General features: G+C 46.7%; 1 protein-coding gene across 1 annotated transcript in view; it reads left to right on the top strand.

The window, feature by feature from the left end:
- The first annotated feature begins 9,696 nt into the window (after positions 1-9,696).
- Positions 9,697-25,442, top strand: part of LOC136638852 (heparan sulfate glucosamine 3-O-sulfotransferase 3A1-like) — a 97,531-nt gene continuing 81,785 nt past the window's right edge. Inside the window, exon 1 of the mRNA XM_066612883.1 lies at positions 9,697-10,088. Coding sequence (XP_066468980.1) covers positions 9,697-10,088 — 392 coding nt within the window. The remainder of the gene's footprint in view (positions 10,089-25,442) is intronic.

The raw sequence follows: 25,442 nt of genomic DNA, 5'->3' as shown, positions 1-25,442 counted from the left end.
AACCTTACATTCCTAAACTTTTGTGCTTTAAGTTCAGATCCTAACCCCATTTCATACATGATTGAGACAGACCCAGATTCAGTCACAAGACTGGTGAAAAATTATATCTGAATGGACTCTACTCACACTCCAGAAGGGGAGAGAGAAGTGCATGCTCATGTTCCCACATCATGTATCAGGGTGGATGGTTTGGAGAGATTGTCCAATCTGGTGCACTGTAAACAGGCATAGATTTGGAGTGGAGCTGAAGCTGAGGGGGGCTCATCTAAAGCCACTGTGTGAGTTCACAGCTGAACATAGTTCAAATGCTTCAGACAGGGCCTATCCATGAGATGAGCTGAATCGGTTGCTTTGGGTGTGTACTGCACACACACCCCCCTTTGTCCACCTCTGCAGCTGCTTCAACTTGCTGCCTTTTGCCTCTGCTCTCATCCTCTTCTTCCTCCTCATCCTACTGCTCTGCCTCAGTCAGGGAAGCAGAGGGTGACAGGAACAAGTGCTGCCCGTCTTCCAAGAAAGGAAGAGAGGTCACCAGGCGACCCTTCGCCTCCTTGCAAAACAGGTCAAACACGTGCTTTGGGGGAAGACAGGATGGCACTTCTCCCAGCTTCTTTGTTCCAGCCTTGCTCTGTTGCTCCATTTCAAAACACAAAGCAGCAGAGCAAGGAAGAGGAAAGGGAAGGGACGGTGTGTGAGGGAGTTGGGTGGCCTGCCTCCAGCAGCGCTGCCAAAGAACATGGTGGGGGAGCTGGAAGAAGAGGTAGCCCTCAGAGACCCCATTCCACAATAGAAAATATAAGGTTAACACTTTGTGTATATTTTAAAAAGCAACACATAGTATCACAATGAAATTGGAATATAAAGTAGGCTACACTGACAAATATCTACATTTCAGTCACTGGCGTAATGGTGAAAGCCAGAAATGCAATCGCAGCATATCATAAAGATCCTGTGATCCTCCTGAGATGCCTTCTCACACCCTGACTTCAGTCATGTATTATAGTTTGTCCTATAATGAACTAAGGGCGCAATCCTAAAGCACACTTGGGCCGGTGCAAGTCTCGTGCATTGGCCTGGGACTGTTGCAAATGTGCTGTAAGACACGTTTGATCTGACTTGGGAGTTGGGGAGGCTGGTGCAAGGACATGCACTGTCTTCCCCATGCCGATGCTGGGCTTCCCACACCGACATGGGCCCTGGGTCTGGTAAGTTTGCACCAGCCTTTCCAGGCTGGCACAGGGGATAGGGGGGGCATGGGAAAGGCAGGGAGGAGGCATTTTGGGGCTGGGGGAGGGCTGTTGGTCCCATGGGTGGGCAGTAGGGAAGGGGGCGGGGCCAGGATCCAGCACTTATGCTGGATCCTAGCCCTGTTCCCGGGCAGCCTGGGGCAGCTCAGGCTGATCAGATTTGTGCCACCTTTTCAGATCTGAGTAGACCCGTTGGGGCCACTGCAGTGCGACACAGGGTAAAGGGAATTATTTCCAAGCCACAGCCAGCCCAAAACTTGTGCTGGGTACAGTGCAGGCCCGCTGGCATGCCTGTTTTAGTGCAAGTTAGGATTGTGCTGTAAATAAACTAGGCCTTCCTTAAAAAAGGAAAGTTTCCATTGCTTCCCAAATCTTTAGAACTAAACCCAGCCTCTGGTATAATGCTGGAGCAGCTACTTGAGAAGTTCCTGTAATTTCACTTCTTGAACGGAAGGGACTTTTAGCAATGTGATTCCACTTGGCCTAAACTGAGTACGAAATGCCCACATCTGAAAGGCAATGCAGCACCAGCATTGGCTAGAATGTGCACACTTAACAAATGGCTGTCTTCAACTTTATGTTTTGCCTTCACAATCTTCTCACATAGACACAAATAGCAGGTGAGGGGCTCCAAGGGCCTTCAGTGTTGTGTAAATGAGTTTGAGTTGGGCATCTTCTGGGCAAGGGAACCTTTGCAAATTGAGACTAAAGGGCCGAACAGGCTGAAGTAACATTTCATCTCAAACAGGAGGAGCATAAGGTAGTGGGGGGCCAATTTATGGTGCTGCTTTCCACTTCTGAGGTCCAGGCTGCTTGAATAGCCTTCAGGCTGGGTCACCCATGACATGAGTTTGACCATGTCAGCACAATTCCCAGCCAAGCCAGCACATTTGTCCAGGCACAATGAAAAGTTCCCCCCTCCCTCCCCAAAAGTCCTTGAACTTTCTGGTTGATTTCAAGGAGGGAATGCCCAAGAGATTACCCAGTTCAATAGTGGATTTGGATATAACAGGAGCCCCCATTGACTCCTTTCCTGGGCTCTCAGATACGCTGTCACTGGCTCCTCCCCGTTTGCTATTGTTCCTATTCATTCTAAAATGAAGAAGGGGCTTTTGTTGCCCAAACCTCATGGGGTCAGATAGCCCCTTGCTTATCAATCTGCCTCTCTCTTCTGTTTGCAACCTCTGTTCCTCTCCTCCTCCCCATGCAAACAATGCAATGTTTTCTTCTGGGGAAGTTTGCAGAGGGGGAGTGGTTGCCTTTGGCTTTTGACCTTGTAATCAGTTGTGAGGATGTGTTAGCCTCGGTGCCCTCTCCCCAAACTCCCCATTTAACCTCTAGACCTGTCTAAGTGATGGGAGAATGCAAAAGCAGAAAGCCTCCCAGTTTCCAGTGGAATGTGTCACTGCCTGCTCCGTTTGCAGCACCCCTTCCTGCCCAAGGCACCCGTCCGCTGGGCAAAGTAGCCTGGGAACACCTCTCCCCAGCTGGTTCGTGACAAGGCAATAAAGGAGTACTGAAGTTATTCACGTGCCTCCGTTTTGTTTCCTTGTTTGCAGGATGACAGTGGACTTAGCCTTTTTGAAATATCAACGCTCTTGGGTGCTTCAAGCTGTTTTTGTCCTTTAGAAAACAGAACATGATAAACTGGCTTTAATGTAAGCTGATTTAATGGATTGATTGAATAAATTGCCTGAAATACACATTTTTCAGTTCGACAGGGTTGTCATCGCAGCCTGTAAATCACTTTGGAGTCATGTGTTTCACCTTAAGTTGATGAAGGTGGATGAGGTGAGGTATGCAAGAACACTGATACATAAGAAACTGGTTTACACCAAGTCAGACCACTGGTGCATGTAGCACAGCATTGTCTACTCTGACTGGCAGTCGCTCTCCAGTTTCAGGCTGAAATCTTTCCCAGTCCTATCTGGGGACTGAACCTGGGAACTTCTGCTGGATCTAACATGGATCCCGCACAATGCATTTTGAGACCGATCCAAACAAACGGAAGCACTTTTAAGTCCCATTGAGTCATGGTTCCCAAACATTTTAGCACTGGCACCCACTTTTTAAAATGACACTCTGTTGGGACCCACCTAGCTTTATGAGACTTTTAAAAAAAAGGTCATCTGGGGAAAAATTATATTTGCATGTATTCATTTACAAGTAATATTTATTTATTTATTTATTTACATGAAACTCAATCAATTTCTCCTGAGACAGCCCTTATGAATAGCCTCAAGGCTTGAGGGGCTTAGTTATGTGACCCAACCTGCCCCATTACCTATCTTTGACGAACTTGGAAAAAAAACACACCAGCAAAAAAGATGCTCCAACATTTAGTTTCCTAAATTTACACATGCTTGCAAACTGCTGGAGCTCAGTTCTTTGCAGGGCAGTTAGTAGCTATCTGATTTTTGAAAAGCCTCAGGACTTGAGACAATCAGTTATCTGATCTTTTCATCACCCATATTTTCATTGGAGGCTCTCTGAGACGTACCAGAAATCAGGTTCCAGACCCACCAGAGGTTCCACCAAGGGTCCAGACCCACCAATTTTCCCAAGGCAGTTTGAGAAATGCTGCCATAGAGTTGAACAGGATGCACACCCCAGTCCTATCCAGGTGTAGTCAAACTAAATATTACTGGGACTTACTTCCAAGTAGCAGTACATAGATTTTAGCCATACTGCCACCTGATTGTTGCCCTGAGAACATTTTAACTCTTCCACTGAAAACCATTGTATTTTGGTAGAATGTTGCCTCTTTTGCTGGATAACGATTGTGATAGAGATTTCATTACCTAACAACATTCTTCTAGGCCAGTGAAGTTCAGCATTGGAGCTAAATTTAAATACCAAATAAACATGGGAAGATCTGAGTCAAATGTTTCGTGAGTAACATTTGTCTTCAGTTCTAAAATCCATGAAAAATATTTCAAGTGAAAAGGATTTTCCCGCAGGCTATGAAATAATGATGCCCTTACTAGCAGGCATTTGAGGCTGAAATGCGGAGAAGTGCCTATATATTATTCACTCTTCAAGCAGAACAGTTTAGTGATGAGAGAAATTAAAACATGGTATGCATAGTTATATGGAGACTGCTTTTCCAGTCTAGACGCTGTGTATGGAAGTGGATTTCTGCAGATGTCTCACTCTTCTGGGTCTGTACCTGTCCTTTCAAAAGGGTACTGGGGAATCTGCAAAACAGATCGATTGTATTGTTAGCTCTGAAAGGTACTGGTCAGCCATTTGCAAGGAGGCCCAAATTTAAACGCACCACTATCTCTGAATGCCAGATGCAAGGGAGTGGCGAGAGGGCACAAATCCTGCAGCCTTGTGTGCTCCCTGAGGGCCCAATCCTATCCAATTTTCCAGGGCTGGTGCAGTGGTGCCAATGGGGCATGCACTGCATCCTTTGGTGGGGTGGCAGTCACAGAGGCCTCCTCAAGGTAGGGAAACATTTGTTCCCTTACCTCCAGGCCGCATGGCAGCTGCACCAGTGCTGGAAAGTTGGATAGGATTGGGTTCTGAGGCATCTGGTGGGCCACTTTGAGATACAGGAAGCTGGATTAGATGGACCTTTGGCCTGATCTGGCAGGGTCCTTCTTATGTTCACCAAGTCATGAGTGTGATCAGAGTGGACAGAGTCTCAATCATCTGCTTTCAGAGATAAATCACTGTGTTCCTAGTGAGCATCCAGTTATGAGGGAACATCACTTGATGGGGTAGGGCATGTTTGGATTTTGAGCTGCAAATATGTACCAGAAACAAAAGTGAGCTCTGTCAGCGTGGCTTCACATTAGGCCTTTTATAACAAGAAGGTGACTCTTTGCACTCACCTTGTCACAGATAACTGAAGAAGAAATGAATTTCGGTCAACTTTGTTCTTTTGGCTTTTGACTTGTCTCCTTCCTGTTCACCTTTTACCCTGTTACATTGTTCTATCTACCAAATCAAGTTAGGCTACAATCCTATCCACACTTTCCTGGGAGAAATCCCCATTGACTATAATGAGACTTACTTCTGAGTAGACACGCATAGGATTGGCCTCTTAGATATACAGTTCTGGTGGGTGGTAGTGGTGGTGTTCAGCTGATCCCTCTATCTTAGAAGGGGTGAAATAGGAAGGATGATTAGTTAGGTACAGGAAATAGTCAGGGAAAAATAAGTTATGCTTCAAATTCTTGAGCTGAAAAGACTGAAGTTTAAAGGAATTAATAATTTGTTGAAGAATCTTATAGATCCAGCAAAAGGATGTAAATATAACTTTTGAGTTGATAAGGCACAAAAATAATTTTGAAAAACTATTGACGAATCCTGTTATTTTGAATGGACATGATAAAATGCAATATAAAAAGAGTGTGAACCCAAAATAAGGTAGGCAGAAAACAGGTGGTGACTCCTAGATGTCATTCTCACTTGTTCCTTTGCTCTCAGTGCAGCTTCCAATATCTGTGGGTAAAATTCTGTGATCAACAGCACAACCTTAGGTAAGTGTACTCAGAAGTAAGTCCCACTGTGTTCATTGGAGCTCTTACTCCCAGGAAAGTGTGCATAGGATTGCCGCTTAAGACTATGCTCATGGATATCCGTCAGTTCCTGAATATCATCTTTGTGTGCAGTTTGTATTATCCACTCTTGTTTAAGAAAAGTAGAAGTAGTTTTATTTTAAGACTGTTTTAAAATCTTGCCTTCTGCCACCACGGGGACAATCAGAGAAGCTTGTAACTGATATAACACAATTTACAAAATAGACAGGCAAGTCATTAAAATCATAATAGAAAAACACAAATAAATCAGTACCAGAGCAAAATAAAAGTTGTGGTCTGCAAAACAAAAAGGAAATATATCTCAAAAGCCAGTTGGACAAGACAATTTTTTACTTGGCATTTAAAAGAGCTCAATGTCTGGACAATTAAAGTCTCCTGACGAAAGAAGTTCCACAGGGGGCAGCCCAGACCTAACCTGCACTGGAGCAGCTGGACCGAGTGGCCGACTCCATACCCAGCACAGGTTAGGAGCTGGCTGGAGGTCTCCTCTATTTTTCCCCTTATCCCATGCAATGCTTCAGCCTGCCCAATGGACTTCTCAGATCTATGCCAGCTAAATCACTGCCGCAAATCCAAGCAGCTCCATGTAAAATTGCCAAACCCAGGAAGGGGGTTGGGATACAGCCGAAGCCTCCTCCGCAGATTCCACCCCCTCCTAGGCCTGTCTCACCCCCGTTCCACGCTTCCTTGCCCCATTACATCCCTTCCATGCCTCTGTTCCACTGTTCCACTACCCTGCCCCATTACTGTGCTGCTCGGCAGAGTACTTATCTCTGATGTCCTTTCCTTTGGATACAGCGACAGTGGGACAGCACCAGCCTTCCCACTTGTGCTGTTTGCTCTAGACTAGTTGCAAACAAGCTTTATTGTATGTTTGCGACACTCTAGGCTGGTGCAGCGGCTGCTGCACAGGCAGAAGAGGAGAACAGGATTACACTGTCAGTGTCTCTGCTGAGAATGTCCTGTCCATCTGACCTCACCCAAGATGTGGGACTTGAGGAAAGGTCTCTGATGAACGAATGTGTAGGAAGGAAGGTATGTGTGGGAGAAGGCCATCCTTCAGGTATGCAGGTTCTGAGCCATGTATGGTTCTGAGCCATACATGTATGTATGGTTCTGTATGTATGTATGTACATACATGTATGTATGGTTCATGTATGGTTCTGAGCCGTACCAACCAGCACCTTGAAAGGGGCCTGAACGGCAGCCAAAGCTGATAGTAATGCATGGAAGTAATGGAGTCAAACCAATCCCATCGCCCCCACCCCCTAAAGAACCTGGATTGCTGCATTCTGCGACAGGTGATGCTTCCAGGTCATTGCTTGGAAATATTTCATCTCTGGAGTTGAGTGGCCTAAGTTGAATTGTCTAAAACTATACCACTCTGAATGCACAGATAAGCAGGTTTTTTGTTTTTTTTTAGTAGGCTTCACGCTTTGGTTTCCTGAATGGCTTATCGTATTGGCAACCTTCAGTCTCGAAAGACTATGGTATCGCGCTCTGAAAGGTGGTTCTGGCACAGCGTCTAGTGTGGCTGAAAAGGCCAATCTGGGAGTGACAATCCCTTCCACACCGGGAGCAAGTGCAGTCTGTCCCTGGTCTGTCTCCCTGGCTATGGGCCTTCCTTCTTTGCCTCTTAGCCTCAGACTGTTGGCAAAGTGTCTCTTCAAACTGGGAAAGGCCATGCTGCACAGCCTGCCTCCAAGCGGGCCGCTCAGAGGCCAGGGTTTCCCACTTGTTGAGGTCCATCCCTAAGGCCTTCAGATCCCTGAATGGCTTACGGCTAAATAAATACTGGAGGTGCAAATGCCTTCTATTCAAAGGAAAACTGTGATAATCTCACTTTTTGTATTACTTTTTAGTACAAAGCTGATGTTGCTGATGTTGGAGGATGTACGAAATAGTGCATGACTGTCCATGTATGTGCATGTTTTAGTCTCCATACAGGTTATCATGCTGTTGATCTGGCCACCTTTTCTTTGGATGTGTTCCCTCTGCTGATAATGCCTAGAAGGACTCTAGCCATGATGACAACTGACTTTTTGCTTACTTTTTGCTGTTAATGTGGGGGGGGGGCACACAACTTTGTCGGGAGCAGTTTGTTCCAAAACACCTATTTATTCTTTTTTGTCTCAATAATTTTATTTCATTCCCTAAAGGTAGCAGGTTTGTAATTTGCCCTGTTCAAAAGAAATAGGGTTGCCAAATGTAAAAGAGAACAGGGGCTCATTCCCTGTTCCACCACAGGTGGTCCTCAAGACTAGAAGTGGTCCACAAGGTCTCAGGAATAAAATCACCTTTGATCACTTCCAGTGTATTGCTGAGCAAGCAATCCCACAGGAACCACCAGAGTGGTTGCAGGCAGTCCTTTCTCTGCCCTCTCTGGTGGTCCATGAGGAAGTCCTCACTTGGGAGATGCTTCCCCATGGACTGCCCACTGCTGGCATTGGAGAACAGACCACCCACAGCTGGCACTGCATGTGGTCCACAACAATGCCAGTTTTTGCCTCAGTGGTTTACTGGCTCATAAAGGTGGTAACCACTGGTTTACAGTGAACAGTGCTGGGAGGGCATTATGGGGTGGGCATATAGGGTCTTGGGAGAAGGGCAGATCCACAGTGGAGTCCCCAGTCTCATTATTTATATCTTGGAGTTGTGGCACCAAAAATGTTGAAGACAACTATTATCGTTTATGGGGGGGGGGGGGAGATGCACCTGTCTGCAACAGGTAGGCACTGGTGCTGTATCCAGGTGGACAGAAGCAATCCCCATCTCATCTCTTAATGAATCACTTGAGTTCTGCACCACGTGGGTGGGATTCATCATCCTGCAGCCGTGTGTAGCCATGGTTCAGGGTGCGACGGGCGATCCAGCCCTTCAGAATCACCTTTCCGGCTTGAATTTGGAGAAGGTCTCCCAGTTGGGAAGAGAAGCCACTCCAACCTGGGAGGCGAAGGTGGGTGTCTCCCTCTGAGTCCACGCCCCGCCTGCCCTCAGATCCCCCTCCTAGAGCCAGAGAGCCGCCCTCTTGCCCGTCTCAACGCCTCATTGGCTGCCGAGCACGTCCCTCCAGCGTGGAGGTGCTTTTTGGAGAAGTTTTCGCCAGCATCCAGAGCTCCACGTGTGGCAGCTGCCGGGAAGCAGAGGATCCCCCGTCGGCGAGGGTGACAGCGGGCGAGTGGAAGGGCTTTCGCCTCCCTCCTGTGCGGGCCGGGTGGAGAAGCCAGTCCGCGGTGACCCGCCAAGCATCTCCCGTGCAAAGGATTGCGCACGGCTCGTCCTGCCTCCTGGAAAGCCATCGCGCCGGCCGGCTGGCCTGGCTTTCGGTCCTCCCAGCATCAGCACCACCAGGCAGGCACGGCTGGGTAGAGGTCAGTGGCCGGGCTCGGGACCTCAGCCTCCCGGGGAGAGGAGGAAGCAGTGGCCGAGGTGAGACCTGCCCAGGCAGCAGCAGGTCCTCGCCCACGTTGACGCGCATCTCCCCTCTCGCTGAGGGTGCTTCTGGCTCGCGCCTGACTTCGCAGGATGGATCTCCCCCTGGATGCAGCCTCGGGCTAGGAGGACACGCACTGCTGCCTGCGGGGCGGATGAAGTCTGTGCCCTGCTGCTTAGATGCGCTGGTCCTTGTCGGCTCTGCCCCGCCTGCCTCGGTGCCCCCAAACCCCCCAGGAATCCCGCCCCCTGCAGAGCCTTTCTCCGTCCCGGGAGCGCAGATCTGACCGGCCCCCTCCCTTTCTGGCTGGGATGAAGCGCCCGTGAAGCACCCCGGAGAGGCCAGCGGGCAGCAGCTCCTCCAGTGGCCCACCCAGAACGCCCGTCCATGGGGCTGCTGGGTCCCCGCCGGTGCTAAGCGGCTGAGCGGAGGGGGGCGATGGCCCCGACGCGGGGGGCCGCCTAGCATGACCCGGGGAGCGGCGCCCCCCGCCACACCGCCCGGCCCGGAGCCCCTGCCCCGCCGCGCGCTGCGCAAGCTGCTGCTGGTTCTGGGCTCCCTGCTCATGTCTCTCTACGCCAGCTACTGCCTGGCCGGGGCGGCGCGCGTCCTCACCAGGGAGCCGGCCCCCATCGCCCAGGGCGAGGAGGTGGCAGGCACGTCCCGGGACCCCTGGCTGCAAGCCCAGGCCGGCGGCGAGGGCACCAAGCGGCTGCCCCAGGCGGTGATCATCGGCGTGAAGAAGGGCGGCACCCGGGCGCTGCTCGAGTTCCTGCGGGTGCATCCAGACGTGCGGGCGGCGGGCGCCGAGCCCCACTTCTTCGACCGCAACTATGGCCGGGGACTGGCCTGGTACAGGTATGCGCGGCCTGGCTGAACACTCCATTGGCTCCACCAGTGTGCCAGGCGCGGGGGTGTGTGTGTGTGTGCTTCTTCTCCCTTCCCAGCTCAGATGTTAATTGCCTTGGGCTGCAATCCTAGCCATACTTTCCTGAGAGTAAGCTCCACTGACTGCAACTGGACTTACTTCTGAGTAGACAGGCATAGGATTGCGCTCTTGGCCCTTAGCTGCCCCTGTTTGGGGGCTCTGGGGTGAATTCAGGGGGCTCTACTCTACCCTATAGAGCTACGAAGGTCTTGCCTATTTCACTCTCAGTTTCAGGGATGTTGAGGGATTGCATTATGAATTTGGTCTTGGAGCATCTGTTCTTTAATCCCAAATGTGCAGGAACAAGCTGTGATCACTTCACACATGCTCAGGAGCACTCTTTCCTTTGTTTACATTTGTCCATGGCTCAGCCCTGATACGAGGGGAGGGGTGAGTGGAAGCACCTGGGTCTTGGTTTAAGTTAGTTTTTGGACAACGTGAGCACTGCCCACTCTAATCTCAAGTCCACAGCATGCCTAAGGAGCCCACTCTTGCTCCTTTTCAAGGGCTTCAAATACTGTGGACTCTCCTTCCCACAACCCCATCTGTCAGCCATAATTCTTCATCAGTCTTTGTCCCAAGATGTGATCCTTTCATGGTAGCTTGAATGAAAGCCTTTCATTCCAAACTGACCCCAGAGTCCCAAATCTCTTTTGCAGAATCCAAACTTGTACCAGGCTCCCTATAGCACTTTTTCTTGTCCAGGGTCCTTGGCAGAGACCAAGCGTGAGTAACTCCACTCCACCATCTCCATCTTAACCAGCTACCTAGCATGTGGGAATGCATCAACCTTGCAGCCTTGAGTCATCCTCAACCAGCCTTCCAGTTCTAAACCACCTGTCAAAGCTACCACCAGCCTCTGCACTCTCTTAACATGCTAAGCTGTCACCGTCTTTCTGTCAAGCCCACTCCATTATTAGAAAACAGAAGGAAAGAAAAACCAAAACACACACAATTTTTTTCCCTACAAATATAGCCCCAAATCCTCTGCACAAGGGCAGGCAACAAACCACAGTGAGACATGAAAGAGAAAAAAGCCAAGTGCTAGCTTTGAGCTTCTTTAATTGATTTAGGCACATGCCAGTTTAAACAGACATTCTCTTTCCAGCCTTAACTGAAACCCCCCCCTTCTAGCCTCACACCTCTCCCATGAGCTCAGTTCCTAACTGAATCACCCTGAATCCACAACTGTACATATTACAATTTGCTCCCTACACAGCTTTATGCACATGCCACTATTGAGGTTAAGGTTTCACTCCTAGGAATAAGCCCCATTGAACACTGTGGAACCTACTTTTGAGTAGTCATGCCTAGGAGTGTGCCATTAGACATGCTATACAGAGAGCCTCCTGCTCATAACCAGCTCCAATACACTCCTACACTCCCCCAGCACCACCCCCTCCACATGTTGCCATTGCCACAACTTCCTCTATGAACTTTCTTTACACCTTGAACCTAAGTGCACATACAAGGAATAAATTAAATCTCATTAATTTCAACAGAATATCTGAGTCAAGTGTATTTTGGACTGGTGCCTCAAAGGACCCCCAGCCTGTTCCAACCCAATGTGTTTTCTAGGCCCCAAAGCTGCCCCATAAATGTTGCAAATAAATCAAATTGCCTTTCAGCCTTGCCATCTCCCTGTAAATAAATCCTTAATTAAAGCTCACACCCTTCCATGAACCCACTTTTTTTTTTTCTCCCTAAGCCATAAACCCTATTCTGTATATCTGACCTTTTCAGCTTCAGCCTTGAAAGTTCCCTACCTTGGTATCTGCACTGAACCGCTTTCCCCCTTATCTTCAGGGTCAAAGAGGAGGTGTGAGTGTGATCAGCTGAGCTCAATTAATCAAGGTCTCATTTGGGATGGAAAAAGGAAGAGGCAGTTCAGGCAAGGTCCCCATGCTTAATGGTCTAACCAATGTAGATTTCATACTTATATTTGAGAGGTGGGCCAGTTTATCACTTGTGTACAGAATCTAATAACTAGACGTGTTTGTTTCCAGTAAGATAGGATTATAGCCCAAGTCTTACTGAACACAACGGGCTTACTTCTGAGTAAAGTAAATAACACTTTTTAAAAATGTCTTTACTAATAACTACTGCCATTCAGCCCAGGAAAAGGTTTGAAAGTTTCCACTGGTGGTAACCACTTCCTCCCTTCCTATTACTTCTAGCTGTTAAATTAAAACAAATAGCAAGGAGTAATAGGTTGCAATCCTAACTTGGGAGTAAGACCCATTGACCATAATGGGATTTATTTCTGAGTAGACTTGCACCAACTCTTCGTAAAAGGAAGAGGCATCGCCAGAGTGTGGGCTGTAATTTTTACTGCTGTGTCACTCATTGAGTCTAGCATGCTCACATTTATGCACTCATAAAGGATAGAACTTGAGCCTTTGAGAAGAGAATGTTTGACTCTATCCAAAGAGACTTTTGAAGGCTGGTCTTGATCAGGCTGGAAGGCTGGACGATCAGCCCATTGGCATCAATGGAATTTAAGTGTGACAAACTTGATCTAGAGTGATACTGTAGGCTTTTATCAATAAATGTGTTTCCTCTTTTTTGTTGTTGCAAAGGAGAGCCAGATGCACAGATGTTTCATTTTTTCAGCACTCAAACTACAGTAGTTAGTCCTTAACCCCTCCCCGCCAAAAACACTATCCCAAGATAATGTGTCCTTTGTAACTGTGAGTACTGTATTGCTGTGGAGTGTATAGTTCCATAAATGTCACTAGCACCATTGAGAAATGCTCTTACAGCATCACTTATGATAAGCAAAACAGCGTTCCCACTCAGTCCTGCTGATGTCATGTTATGAACTTTTAATGGAGTTCTTTAGAAACACTTTGCATGTTGTATGTTTTGCATGTTCCACTCTAGCATTAATGCAGCTCTCTTTCTATTACAGAAGTGCATTTGTTCTTAATTTGTTTAAAAAGGGTGTCTAAAAATCTATTCAGTATTCATTTGGTAAACCAGACATGGTAAGGATGGTTGCTTACCATTTCTGGTGGACAGCAGTGACCCTCCTGGTAGCTGCCATTCTATTTTCCTACAGTGTCCTGGATACAGCACAGTTAGCGTCATTGTGGGGTGAAACATGGGGGCTGTGATGTTTTTATGGTAGCCACTGTCTTATTTTCCCCCATGGCCCAGGCACAGTGTTGCTGTAGAGCACTATGGGAAAGTAAAATGGTGGCTGCCTGGAGCCAGCTGTGTTGAGGACCTCTGTGGCACCCTGTATACAAGCAAGAAAATGTAATAACACTACACAGATAATAAAGCATGTTAGTAACAAAATGAACAAATCACTAACAAAATGATAAAAAATAATGGATAAGTATTAAAATGAACCATCAATTTACTAATAATGTGGTATTTGTAAGCCACCTTGGGCATTTGCTTTAGCCTAGGAAAGGTGGGATATAAATCTTTTAAATAAATAAATCAACAAATAACAAATGGAGAAATGAAACTATTAGTTTTGTTGTGAGAACAGACAAGAGAAAATATTTCTTTACTCAGCGTGTGGTTGGTCTGTGGAACTCCTTGCCGCAGGATGTGGTGACGGCATCTGGCCTGGACACCTTTAAAAGGGGATTGGACAAGTTTCTGGAGGAAAAATCCATTACGGGGTACAAGCCATGATGTGTATGCGCAACCTCCTGATTTTAGAAATGGGCTATGTCAGAAGGCCAGATGCAAGGGAGGCACCAGGATGAGGTCTCTTGTTATCTTGTGTGCTCCCTGGGGCATTTGGTGGGCTGCTGTGAGATACAGGAAGCTGGACTAGATGGGCCTATGGCCTGATCCAGTGAGGCTGTTTTTATGTTCTTATGTTGTGTATTCCAGTGTCTGTCTGTTGGAGTTGATGCAACTCCCTCTGCTTTCCAGAGGGGGCAGGATGCTGTCCAGAAGGGGTCAAGCTATGGCCCAGTGACTCTGACCTTTCTACCTGTTCTCTCTGTGATCCTTGTGGGGTGTGGCCCTAACCCTTTATCCTTCCCTTCTCCTCTGACCACCGACCTGTTAAGATGGTGTACACCAGGGCTCTGATGCCCAGGTCATCTTGAGCACAAGGCATGCAGGGTGAGACAGCTCTAGGGCTTTGCTATTAAGTGTTAGCTGAACCTCTGATCCTAATCAGAGTCTGTAAATATACCCTCAATGGAACTGTAAGCAAATAACTTCTTTTTGCAACTTTAACAAGCCATTGCCTCTTTGTCTTTTTTATTGATTAGCAGTCAGCCGGGTGAGGGAGGTTCTCTGGGGTGATACCCAAAGGGGGGGGGTGTCCGCTGCTTAAGCTACTCTACTTCCCCCCAAAGAGGAAACTATTTTTAATTTCCTCCAACTCTATCCTTTGACTTCCTGTTAAGTACTTTGCTATTTTCTGTATTTCTTTTAAGTGAAAGCTTAGGAGTGGCTTTGACCCTTGCCCATACTCATTCAGCAGCAGGGAAATTGGCATGTGCCAATATGGTGTACTGAATAGTCTGTTGAACTTGGGCCAAGGTACAAATATGATAACTGCTATAAAATGTAATGTAACATGTTATATGAGTCAAATGAGTCAAACACATGTTTCATATGTAACATGTTATATGAGTCATATGTGTATGACTGCATATGCATAACCGGTGAGTGCAGTCAAACACTTTTCTTTGAACAGGAAATGTGTGAATTGCATGCATGTTAATTTAAAACCAATAAGCCTTTCTGTCAGCCTTGGAATTCACTCCCCCTTTTGGCACTTTTGGGAGGATTATTTAGAAAGGCGGCCAAAATAGTTTGCGCATTCAGAGTAAACAACTTGTTTCAGAACTTTCAGAACTTGTTTTGTTTACCCAAAGTAACTGAATCTAACTATGATGATCGTGATGCCATCCTGTTCATTATCTTGATTTCTGATTGACAGGAATCATCTATGTGAGGGCTTTTAATAATAATAATAATAATAATAATAATAATAATAACAACAGGTATTTATATACTGCCTTTCTTGGTCTTTATTCAAGACTTTATTCAAGGCGGTTTACATAGGCAGGCTTTATTTAAATCCCTTATTAAATAGGGATTTTTACAATTTGAAAGAAGGTTCTTTCTTTCAAGAACAACTACATTCAGGTGTTTCATTCCGATCTGGCTTCACATTCTGGCCTCCATCCTCCCATGCTCAGAGCAGATGGAATAGCTCGGCTTCAGCTTGTCAGCTGCTCCAAGGTCGCACGGTGCCGGTGGCCTTGAACTGGCGACCTTGTGGATGTTATCTTCAGGCAGACGGAGGCTCTACCCTCTAGACCAGACCTCCTGCCCAAACTGGGGCATTGCGACGCCCCAGCCTGTGAGCCCTAGCCTCTGCCCGCTTAAGGGGCGGGGGCAGCCTGGAGGCAGGGAGGAGGCAGCAGCGTGATCCCCAGGATCGCGCCGCTCAGGGGGGCTGCAGAGGCTTGGGTGCACTTACCCAAGCCTCCTGCAGCCTCCCCAGGCTGCGGGGAGCACGCCGCGACCTGCTGCAGGGCTCCCCGCAGCAGTGAAAGTAAATGCGGAGCAATCACGCTCCACCAGCGGAGGTGGGGCACGATCGCTCCGCATTTACTTTCACTGCTGCGGGGAGCCCTGCAGCAGGTCACGCCGTGCTCCCCGCAGCCTGGGGAGGCTGCAGGAGGCTTGGGTAAGTGCACCCAAGCCCCTGCAGACCCCTGGGTGGCGCGATCCTGGGGATCTCGCCGCTGCCTTCCACCCGCCCCCGCTGCCTGCCCCCTGCCCACGCAAGTACTCAGTGGCTCTCAAACTCTCCCAGAGAGTTTGAGAACCACTGAACTATGTGATTAACTGCCTAATCCTATCCTTGGCCGCATTATAGCATGCAGCTGCGCCAATGAAGTGCATGCTGCATGCTGTGGTGGGGGGCAATCTGACAGTTTACAGAAGGTATCCTTTACTTACCTTCTGGTGGGCTGCTCAATTGCCTATGGGTCTCCTTGAACTTACGCCAGCTATTTTGCTGGCCCAAGTCTGAGGAGTACTGGTGGCAGAAAAATGGGGAGTAATATCCAACATGTGCAACTACCACCAAATCAACCCCTCCTTCCTTGGCACAACCCCCTGGTTCCTCCCTCAACGTGCCCCATTACTCCCCCTCCCTGCCCCCAGCCCACCCCTACTGCAAATGTAAAGGCCCTGTGGAGCCTCCTGGAGCCACTGCTGTATGTGCTGGGCCTCTCACTGTTTGCAGCAGCAGCTCAGCAGCGCAAGACAACAACTTCCACACTGCCGTAAAGGACCTTGGACTGCTAGTTTAAGCAGCTCAAGGCCCCCTAAATGAGGCAGAAGAGACTTACAGTGCAATCCTATGCATGTCTACTCCGAGGTAAGCCCCACTGTGTTCAGTGAGGCTTACTTCCTGGAAAATATGTATAGGATTGCAGCCACAGTCACCTGAAGAGTAAAACTGAGGGAGAAACCATAGCAGATAGGTGAATCAATTGCAGGGAGAATATTCAACTTTTTCAAGCTGTCTAATAATTTAATTTTTGTTTCCAAATATTGTACTGTAATCTTTCAGTCCCGTGAAAATGCTGCATTTGACCTGATGTTCACAACGGGTGGGCATTTGGTGCTGTCTAGGCACACAGGGTCCATTCTGTGCCCTAGAATACATGCATGCCACCCATGTCACCCCTTTACATTGTGTGTTGTGCGAATACACGTACACTTGTTGATCTACCACATCCATGGGATTCCCAATGGAGTAGAGTTTGTGAAACAATTATAAAATTTCCTGCTTTGAAATGTTCATTTTAAAAACAGGAATAAGTTTTTCGTTTTTCTTTGGAAAGGGAAAACAGTTTTTTTGCAGCAATTCTGCCTCAACAGGTTATTTTGACTATTGCTGTATGAAATCCAGCTTGAATCTTCTTTAATAATTAAGAACATCAAGCCTGATTCCACCAGCTATTCAGCACCAGCTTGACTCAGAGGGTCACTCATGTGTCTATGTGCATTTATGTTCCTTGCTGCATGTGGCTGGGGGCTGTGGAACGTCTGTAGTCCTGATTCCCCCCTTTCATAATTTACATAAACAACTTTCACAATGCTAGAATGTTGAAGAATCTAATAAACATTGGTTATAGGAGGTACCTGCAAAGGCGGCTTTAATCAAGTCCAATCAAATATTTTTTAATAGAACACATTTTTCATTTATTTGGAAAGGGACAAAAAAATGGAGGATGCCTCAATGATGTGCAAATAAACACCGAAGCCATAGGGCAATTGTTTTATTTGCAATTTGCATTGTTTAGATGGTTCTCCCACGTGCTTCTGTCATCTAAAGTTAATAAAGTTATGTCCTCTGGCAAGTTAATATGAAAATAGCTCGTTGGCTCAGCAAGCAATTTGTCTTCCTTGTACAGCAGAACAGCCTTTGTTTCCCATCAAATGTGCAAGAGTAAAACAAAGGGCTCTGTGGCTGGGATTGGTGGACACCTAGCAAGGAAATGCATTTGCAAATTTTCATCAGTACAACTCTCTTTCATTGGATGGTGTTGGAACAGAATTGGTGCATAAGATTGCAGTCCTAGGCTCGCTGACAAGGGAGCGACCTACGGATCTTGATGGGGCTTGCTTCTGAGTAAATGTGCTGCACACCTCATTCTGATTTAATCTTGACTCTAGATGCTTCGTTAATTGCCAGTGCAGTCCCAGCGATGTTCACTTTGAAATAAGTCCCACTCTCTTAAATGGAGCTTATTTTCAGGGAAGGGTGCAGAGGACTGCAACCTGAGCCTGTTGGTTGTAAGGGTAATAGTGAAAACAACGTCAGAGTAAATTCCGTTGAGATTAGCATTTCTCAACATTTGTCCCTCACTGTACCATTTTGCATGGTCTATCTATTGGAAGCGCCACTGGCAGTAACTGGTAATGATGTCATCTTCAGCTACTTCTGGGGTGGGAGGCCAAATGTGATGCGACACAAACCAGTAAGAGGCTCAGGATGGATGGGAAGGCTTTTTCAAGCATGTGAAAAGCACACTTTGTAGCTCTGCCCCCCATGCTAAGCCTCCAACCACTGTTGTGTCGTGTTGCTGGTCTCACTGCTGGGTAGCAGGTGCCCAGTGGTCCCTTGTGTTAACACCAGACACCGCTTCAAGTACCACTGATGGTATCTGTATCACTAGTTGAGAAATGCTGGTTTAGACAATTTTCTGACTGTGGTGATAGAAGTGTATTTGGGAAAGGGAAATGGAGACCATTGTATTTTAAATACCAAGATCCTCCCCTCCCCCAATTCCACAGATTTGATGGTATATGGATTATTTTGCCACTGAGAATACTTTCTATTCCTGACACCCCAAACTGCCTGGAACTGTATTTTCTTAACTGCATTTATCCAATTTTGCATGCCTTGAAAGAGGATCAGAAACATTAAAACCTCCAAAGTTTTTGCATTTATTCTGAAGGACATTTTTTCTGACTTTGAAAATAAGCACCTGATTTTTGGGGACGGTGCGTGGCCAAAAAAATTGGCTGCTATTCAGAACAACTGTTTATCTTTAGCTGTGATGCTAAGCAGATTTGGACATAAGTTCCACTGCAATCAAGGAAATGTTTTTGGGAGGGAAAGCTGCATCCAGAAACCTTGCCAGGGTGGAGACTACAGAACTGGATTGGGGACAGGAGCAACCACACATCCCTTACTGCTCCCACCCAGTTAGATTTCTTGAATTACTGCCCAGTCCTATCAAGGGGCTATGGCGGCAAGCAGTACTGCACAAATGCTGGACTCACTCAGATGCTCCACTGGTTCGGGACAGACCATGGAAGTTCAGAGGATGATTGGGGTAAGGAGGGAGGAGTGGGCTCGAAGGGGTGGATCTTGGCAGCAATGGCACATACAGGATCCTACCCCTTATTTTTCAAATTACCCTGCCCCCTTCTCCTCCTTGGACATAAACACAACTGAAGGCCTATTGAGGGGTTATATAGAAAAGTTGGCCTTCTGGTCACCTGCCCCCATCATAGCATGCAACATGTGCTCCATTGGCACAGCTGCATGCTATAGGGATAGCACTGGACTGCAAGTAGCATTAATTTCATAGAGATGAAATTGATCTTGGAACCATTTTGGATTCTGCTTAGTTTTGCATCCATCATATAATTTACCACTACACCCACCTTTAACCATGTTGTACACAAACCACACAGGGACATGGAAAATGGTATATTGCAAGAGCATTTGTAATAGGTAATGCAAAGCAAACTTGCAGTGACTCTACCTCAAAGCAAATCAAATATTTGTTCATTCGCAACCTTTCTTAAGCAAGTGGGCATCTATATTTGATACACAGACCTAACTTGTAGCCAGTGAGTTGGCCAGGCACATATGGGATTTGGCATCTGCTTTGGAGGTGGTCAGACCCTGGCCAAGGACCTATTACATCAGAAGACCCACCTGGTCAAGCCGACCCCTGAAGTTCGGTACTAGTGGCAGTGCCCAATGTGGTATTGGGATGGCAGGGACACGCAGGGAGGCCCAATTAGGATCTTGTCCCAGGGCCTCCAGCAGCCTGGCACCATAGATGGTTCTATGGTGTTATTCTGCCTCCCTGAAACACGAAGCAGGTAGTGAGATTGTTCTCCGTACCTTCCTAAATAGTGACTGAGACTGCAGTATGAGTTGTGCCTTGGCATCCTCAGGGATGTTCCCAGAACCCCTGCAGATGCAGAAACCAGAGGACAATGAAATCCACAGGTTAGTGCACACCAGATCTCCTGTCACGTCCTGAGGATGTTCTGAGACCTGGGGATATGGTGTGCAGCCTCAGAAGGTCTTCTAAAGGCCTTAGAATGTCGCTTCTGGTTTTTTGGGGAAAAGAAGGTCTTCTGAGGCCTCCGGGAGGTCTTAGAACATAACTTTGGGTTTTGGGGGAAAAATTGGAAGTGGCATTCTAAGACCTCCCAGAAGCCTCACTACACCCTCTGAATGGGTGTGTTTGTAGGATCCAGGTTGGTCTGACGCTGTGGGTTTGGAACCTGCGGGTAGTCAAATCCACAGATACCAAATCTGTGGATGAAAAGGACTGACCTATATTAATCTCATGTTTTAGTTATTCGATCCCTTGGAATTAGTAATACACAGGGCTGGCCCAGCCATGAAGCAAATGATGTGGCTCATGTCAGTGGCAGTGGAGTGGCGGATTTGGGTTGTCCTATACCCTGATTCTGTCACAGTCTCCCTCCAGCTCTCCACAGACCAAGCTGCATCACTTCCCAGTTGTTGATGGGAAGCAGATTATCTACTTCCTTGCTGCTCACCTTTTTCCTTCCCTCCTGCAGTCCCTTAAGTTCAGGAGCATTGGTGATAGGTAAGGAAACAGATTGCCACTGTCCACACCTGAAAAAAACCATCCGTGCAGTGGCAATCCAATTCATTCACCTAATTTCTTCCTCATGCAGAACATCTTTAAGGAACTGTTTGAGGAGGACCAATGTAAGGGGGTGAGGAAGTGTCCTCTTTTAAACAAAAGAGAAAGTGTGGTGTCTGCTAGGAATTCTCTGCATGATCTGCACTTCCTGTTTTGACTAAAAGGATGTATGGGAAGGAATGCGGGAAGTAATTGACTCTTTTCCTGCAGCTTGGCCATCTGTGTTAATACAGTGGGACATTTTAATAGGACTATTTGTGTCATAGCGATTAATAGTCTTTTGCACACGAAGGTCCAGTGACTTCAGAAATATGATGCTGAAAAGAGGAAGGGCGTTGCAAAATCACTTAAAGAGATATACACATGCCCTTGGCACTGCTGAGTGAGTGGGGAGAGCCACCGACTCATAACGTCCTGATTTTAGTTAGGTTTATCTTTGGAAATCTTTTCTTTTGCTTCCCACCCTTGAAAACAGCTTGAAAACAGTTTTGGATTAGCCCTACATGGAAGTGCATGGAGACTGGATTGTTGATTGCAAATCTTTAGCACATTTACCATTGGGAAGTGCACAGGTGTTGAAGACTACTCTGCAAACATTTCAGAGCCAACAAAGCACTTCAGCATCTGTTTAAAGCCTTGCAGAAGAAAACAGCTCACAGTCTAGTTCGTCTGAAAAGTAAGCGTTAATTGGGACGACACTGAAGTAACATCGGAAGCTAGTTATGGAATCTGTGCTGTTCCTCCTCCAGAGTTTAACATTACGGCGCATGCTTCCCCACCCCTGCCAGTAACCCATGTGAAAACCGTGCCTAATGAAGTTCCCAGCAATTAAGCTAAACCAATGCACTGTATGGATGTTTATGCTAGAATATATTAGTGAGGCCCAGTGTTTGGAATGTGGAGTGAGAAGGGGACACAGTGGCTTTGATATCAGTCTGAAGTTGTTCTCTTGGGATATTTTCCATTCCAGCTAACACAAGAGGACAACACTGACCCCTGCAGTTTGAAAAAATACAAATGGACCAGCTAGGAAAAGAAACTGATAGGAACCCTGTTTCAAAAACAGGTCTAAGAAGAGTTTCAAGTTGCTATTCTAATGGGAAATTAAAACCTTAGTAACAGTGTGGCCAGAAGCTGAATAAATGTGATTAAGCCCCCCCTTTCTTTCTTTCTTTCTTTCTTTCTTTCTTTCTTTCTTTCTTTCTTTCTTTCTTAAATCAACACATTAATTTTGATGAATCTAGGGAAGCAGAGAGGGTGTTCTTAGCAAAGCTCACTGCTAGCCAGTTCAAGTCCCACTGCTTGCTTATGGATCAGCATAGGAAATGAAACTTGTCTAAAGTGCTGTATGTTGACTCAAGGGAAGCATAGCTCCCCCCTCCTTTCTAGTGCTTTTCTTCTGTAAAAAAAAAAAATCAGATCACCCACAGGAGCATTTATTTTAAAGCAATCTCGGTGCTTTCATTTGGAAGCTCTGACACCTACGTGGATGGATCCATGCGAGTTAAATATGGAGGAGAATTTGAGTGCCTGCAGCAGTATTTTCTGTTTCACATCTCTAAGTTATGAGGTTCACAAGGGAGAAACTGGGAATGGTGGTGGGGGGGGGAGATGGGAGGGGAAAGCCAGCCACAATGGCTTCATTGATTTAAAAATCGAGGAATCACTGAACAAGTCTATTGAGCAGGCAGAGTTCAATAGCAGGTGAAGCTTCCTTCCACCACCCTCCTCCTCTTGTGTAATATGACTTTATAGAGCCCGCGGGGGAAGGAAGCCTTGTGTAGGTTGTGTTAAAAGTGTATGGGAGTAATCCAGGCCAGTTACAAAGTGCAGGGGGCGGGGAAAGGAATCATTACCAAGGGCATTCGGATGAAGGGGTGTTCTGAGAGTTGCTGTTTGGCTCTCTGATCCTTTGTTTAGGCAGGCACAGATTTGGTTGCCCACTGGAATTCCATTATCCTGTCAGTCACCCCAAGAGCGTCTATTTTGTATGTTTTAATCTCGCCTGTCTTTGTAAAGCTGCCACCGGATTTGCTAGAGGAAAGAATGTCACTATCTTAGACAGCGGGATGCAAGGAGATGAAAGATGATTCAGTGTACGATCCTTTCAAGGAGGTTGTTAAGTATTGGCACTCCTTGATGCCTCAGATCTGGGAAGTAACTCTGTCCTCTAATTAATACTGTATCTCTTTTCCTCCCCCCTCCCAAGCAAATGGGGATAGTGGGAATCAAAGCAAAGGGAGACGTTTTCAGTTCCTTGAAAAGGTTTGGAGAGGAGCCTGTTGTAGCAGCTGTAGGCAGCTGTGGAGCACCGTTTCCTGTACGGCTTCCCATCCACAGTGCCTGAAGCTTTTTCTCATATGAAAGGCAGAGATGAAATCTGAACCACCCGGACTGAAGAGTCTGGCAGCTGTGGAGGGTTCTGTGTGCATGGGGTGGCCGAACAAGCTGCATGTTCAGAGGGGCAGCATGGTGTCCCTCCCAGCAGTTCTTGAAGAAGCCATAGGTGTTTGTGGACACAGCGATTGACAAATTGCGTTAAGAAGGTGTACTTTGCAACATTTGTAGTGGAATGGGATAGACCTCATGCACATGGTGTTCTGCTTGAAAAGGGGGGGGGAGGTGTACGTGTGTACATGTAAACTTTGCATTTAGTAGGTCCCAGGATGAAGTTCCCGGGGCATCCTCAGATAAAGCAAAGAAAATTTCCTGTTTTGAAGAGAACTGCTGCCAATCAGTGTCAACAATACTGACCAAGATGGACCAATGGCCTGACAATATAAGGCAGCTTCCTATGTCTCTATCTCTCATTTAGTTGTTTACAGCAGTGGTTCCCAAACTGGTGGGTTGTGACCTATACCAGCCTAGGAAGCACCTAGCTCTGGTCCCTTAAGGGGCAGGGGGTGAAAGGCAGCAACGTGATCCCCAGATGGAGTGCCAGCCCCCAGGGGTTGTGGGGAGTCCTGTAGATGCCCCTGTAGGGCTTCTCAAGCCAAGAACTCAATTGAAAGCCACTTCTGGTTTTTGATCGAGAACAGGAAGTGTCTTTCAGTCAAGTTATTTTACTATTACAGAGGCTTGGGGAGCCCTTCAGGGGCATCTGCAGGGCTTCCCACATTCCTGGAGGCTAGCACTCCATCTGGTATGTTGAAACCCCATCCCCCAACAGCAGGACAATCCTGGGAATCGTGTTGCTGCCTTCCCCTCCTGCTCACACACTTCCAGTGCTCCCAGCTCCTTTGTAGGAGTTTGGGAAGCATTGGTCTACAGCATGAGAGGGGAAAGGAAGAAATGGCAAGGGGCAGAGTAAGGGAGCATATGAGCCTGGGGTCCATTCCAGGCACCATGCACGAAATGAGGGAAAGATGAATGCTCCCAAGTTGGTCGTAAGCCAAACTGTGAAAAGATCTGCTTAACTGTTGCATATAAAGACCATTTACTTTTCACAATTATAAATCGCTGCCAGATTTGCTGTGAAATTAGAAGTAAGGGAGGACATGAAGGGAACAGGGGAGCACTAGTCACAAAATAGCAAACCATAGTTTGGTATTATTTCCAAACCAGCTCACTGTAATTGACTTTCCTTATTCTTTGTTAACTTATGAGTTCTAATCACTCATCTTGTTAGGTAATTTTTTTTTTTGGAGGTATATTGATTTAAATTTTTAATCCTTGAAAGGAAAATTTAAAGTCCCACGCTAGAAAGCAGAGATTTTCTTTCCAATTATTTGCTGAATAGATAGGTCTTACCTTTAGAAACTGAGATCAACCTTTTGTTTTCTGTTGAATCTATCAATGACACCCAGCACTTTGACCTGTCTTGAATGTTGAGAGCTGAAGAGTGACAGCTTTCATGGTGAGGGCGTTGTTGGGTGGTGAGGGATGAATAGGTGAAGACTTGGTAGTTTGAGACCATATTTTCTTTGTGTCCCTTGAAGTAGAAATCGTTACCATGACTTATATGGGTCTAATTAACATTTTAAATATCTGGGTTCACCAATGACAGCTCCTTGAGTGTCACTACAATTTTATGCCTGTTCTTATCGTCTGAGTCTATCCTTCACACCTGGCTACGTCATTGCCCTTGATAGATTCACATCCACGTATACCTGATTTAGTATCAGACGATTTTGCTGTATCCAAAACTTTCAGTGTTTTGGGAGAAGTATCTAGGAGCACTGTCTTTTCACAACCAGAAGGGTTGGGTTATCTCCCCCAAAGGGAATGGTAGTTGTTTCAGAGAGTGTTTCTAAGATGTCCTCCTTTATCCAGATGGTGATCCTTGTGCCTGTTGACTGGCTTCAGGCATCGAATCCTATAAAAGCAGCTGTTGGCTCCTTGATGAGCTTTTGAACTCTGACCTATGTTTCCAGGGGTTGGGGTTTTCACAGGCTGGCTGGTCTGCTGGCAGCAGCTTTTAAATCGTGCTGTATCCTGTGTCTGTATCACCATGAGGTCTGATTGGGGAAGGGAGGGAGGGAAGGAGGGAAGTGCATCCAAGGTTGCCGGATAATACATCTTTAGAAGTAACTTAATTCATTTAGGACAAGAATAATCATTTGATTGTGACATCTGGGAGCAAGGTGAAGAATGTGCAGTGAGGTCAGTATGGGGTATAGGACTTGGGTGTTCCGTTTCCCTGAGCAAACCACAAAGTGTCTCTGAGCCTTTGAGTTTCTTTTGAGACACTTGCACGTACTGTGATGATAACATGGTAATGGGAGCCAGCAGTTTTGTTGTGTTATATAGTGATATTGTGGATCATTTTTCTTTTCCAGTACCAACAAACTAGGAAATGTTAGGCTTATCCAGAGGTCGATATCACTTCAAGTGAATGGGCAAATTTATTCCTAG

Source organism: Tiliqua scincoides, chromosome 2 (genome assembly GCF_035046505.1).
Source record: "Tiliqua scincoides isolate rTilSci1 chromosome 2, rTilSci1.hap2, whole genome shotgun sequence".
Classification (NCBI taxonomy): Eukaryota; Metazoa; Chordata; class Lepidosauria; order Squamata; family Scincidae; genus Tiliqua; species Tiliqua scincoides.
The sequence above is the reverse complement of the archived record's forward strand: the minus strand, read 5'-3'. Positions and strand labels throughout refer to the sequence as shown.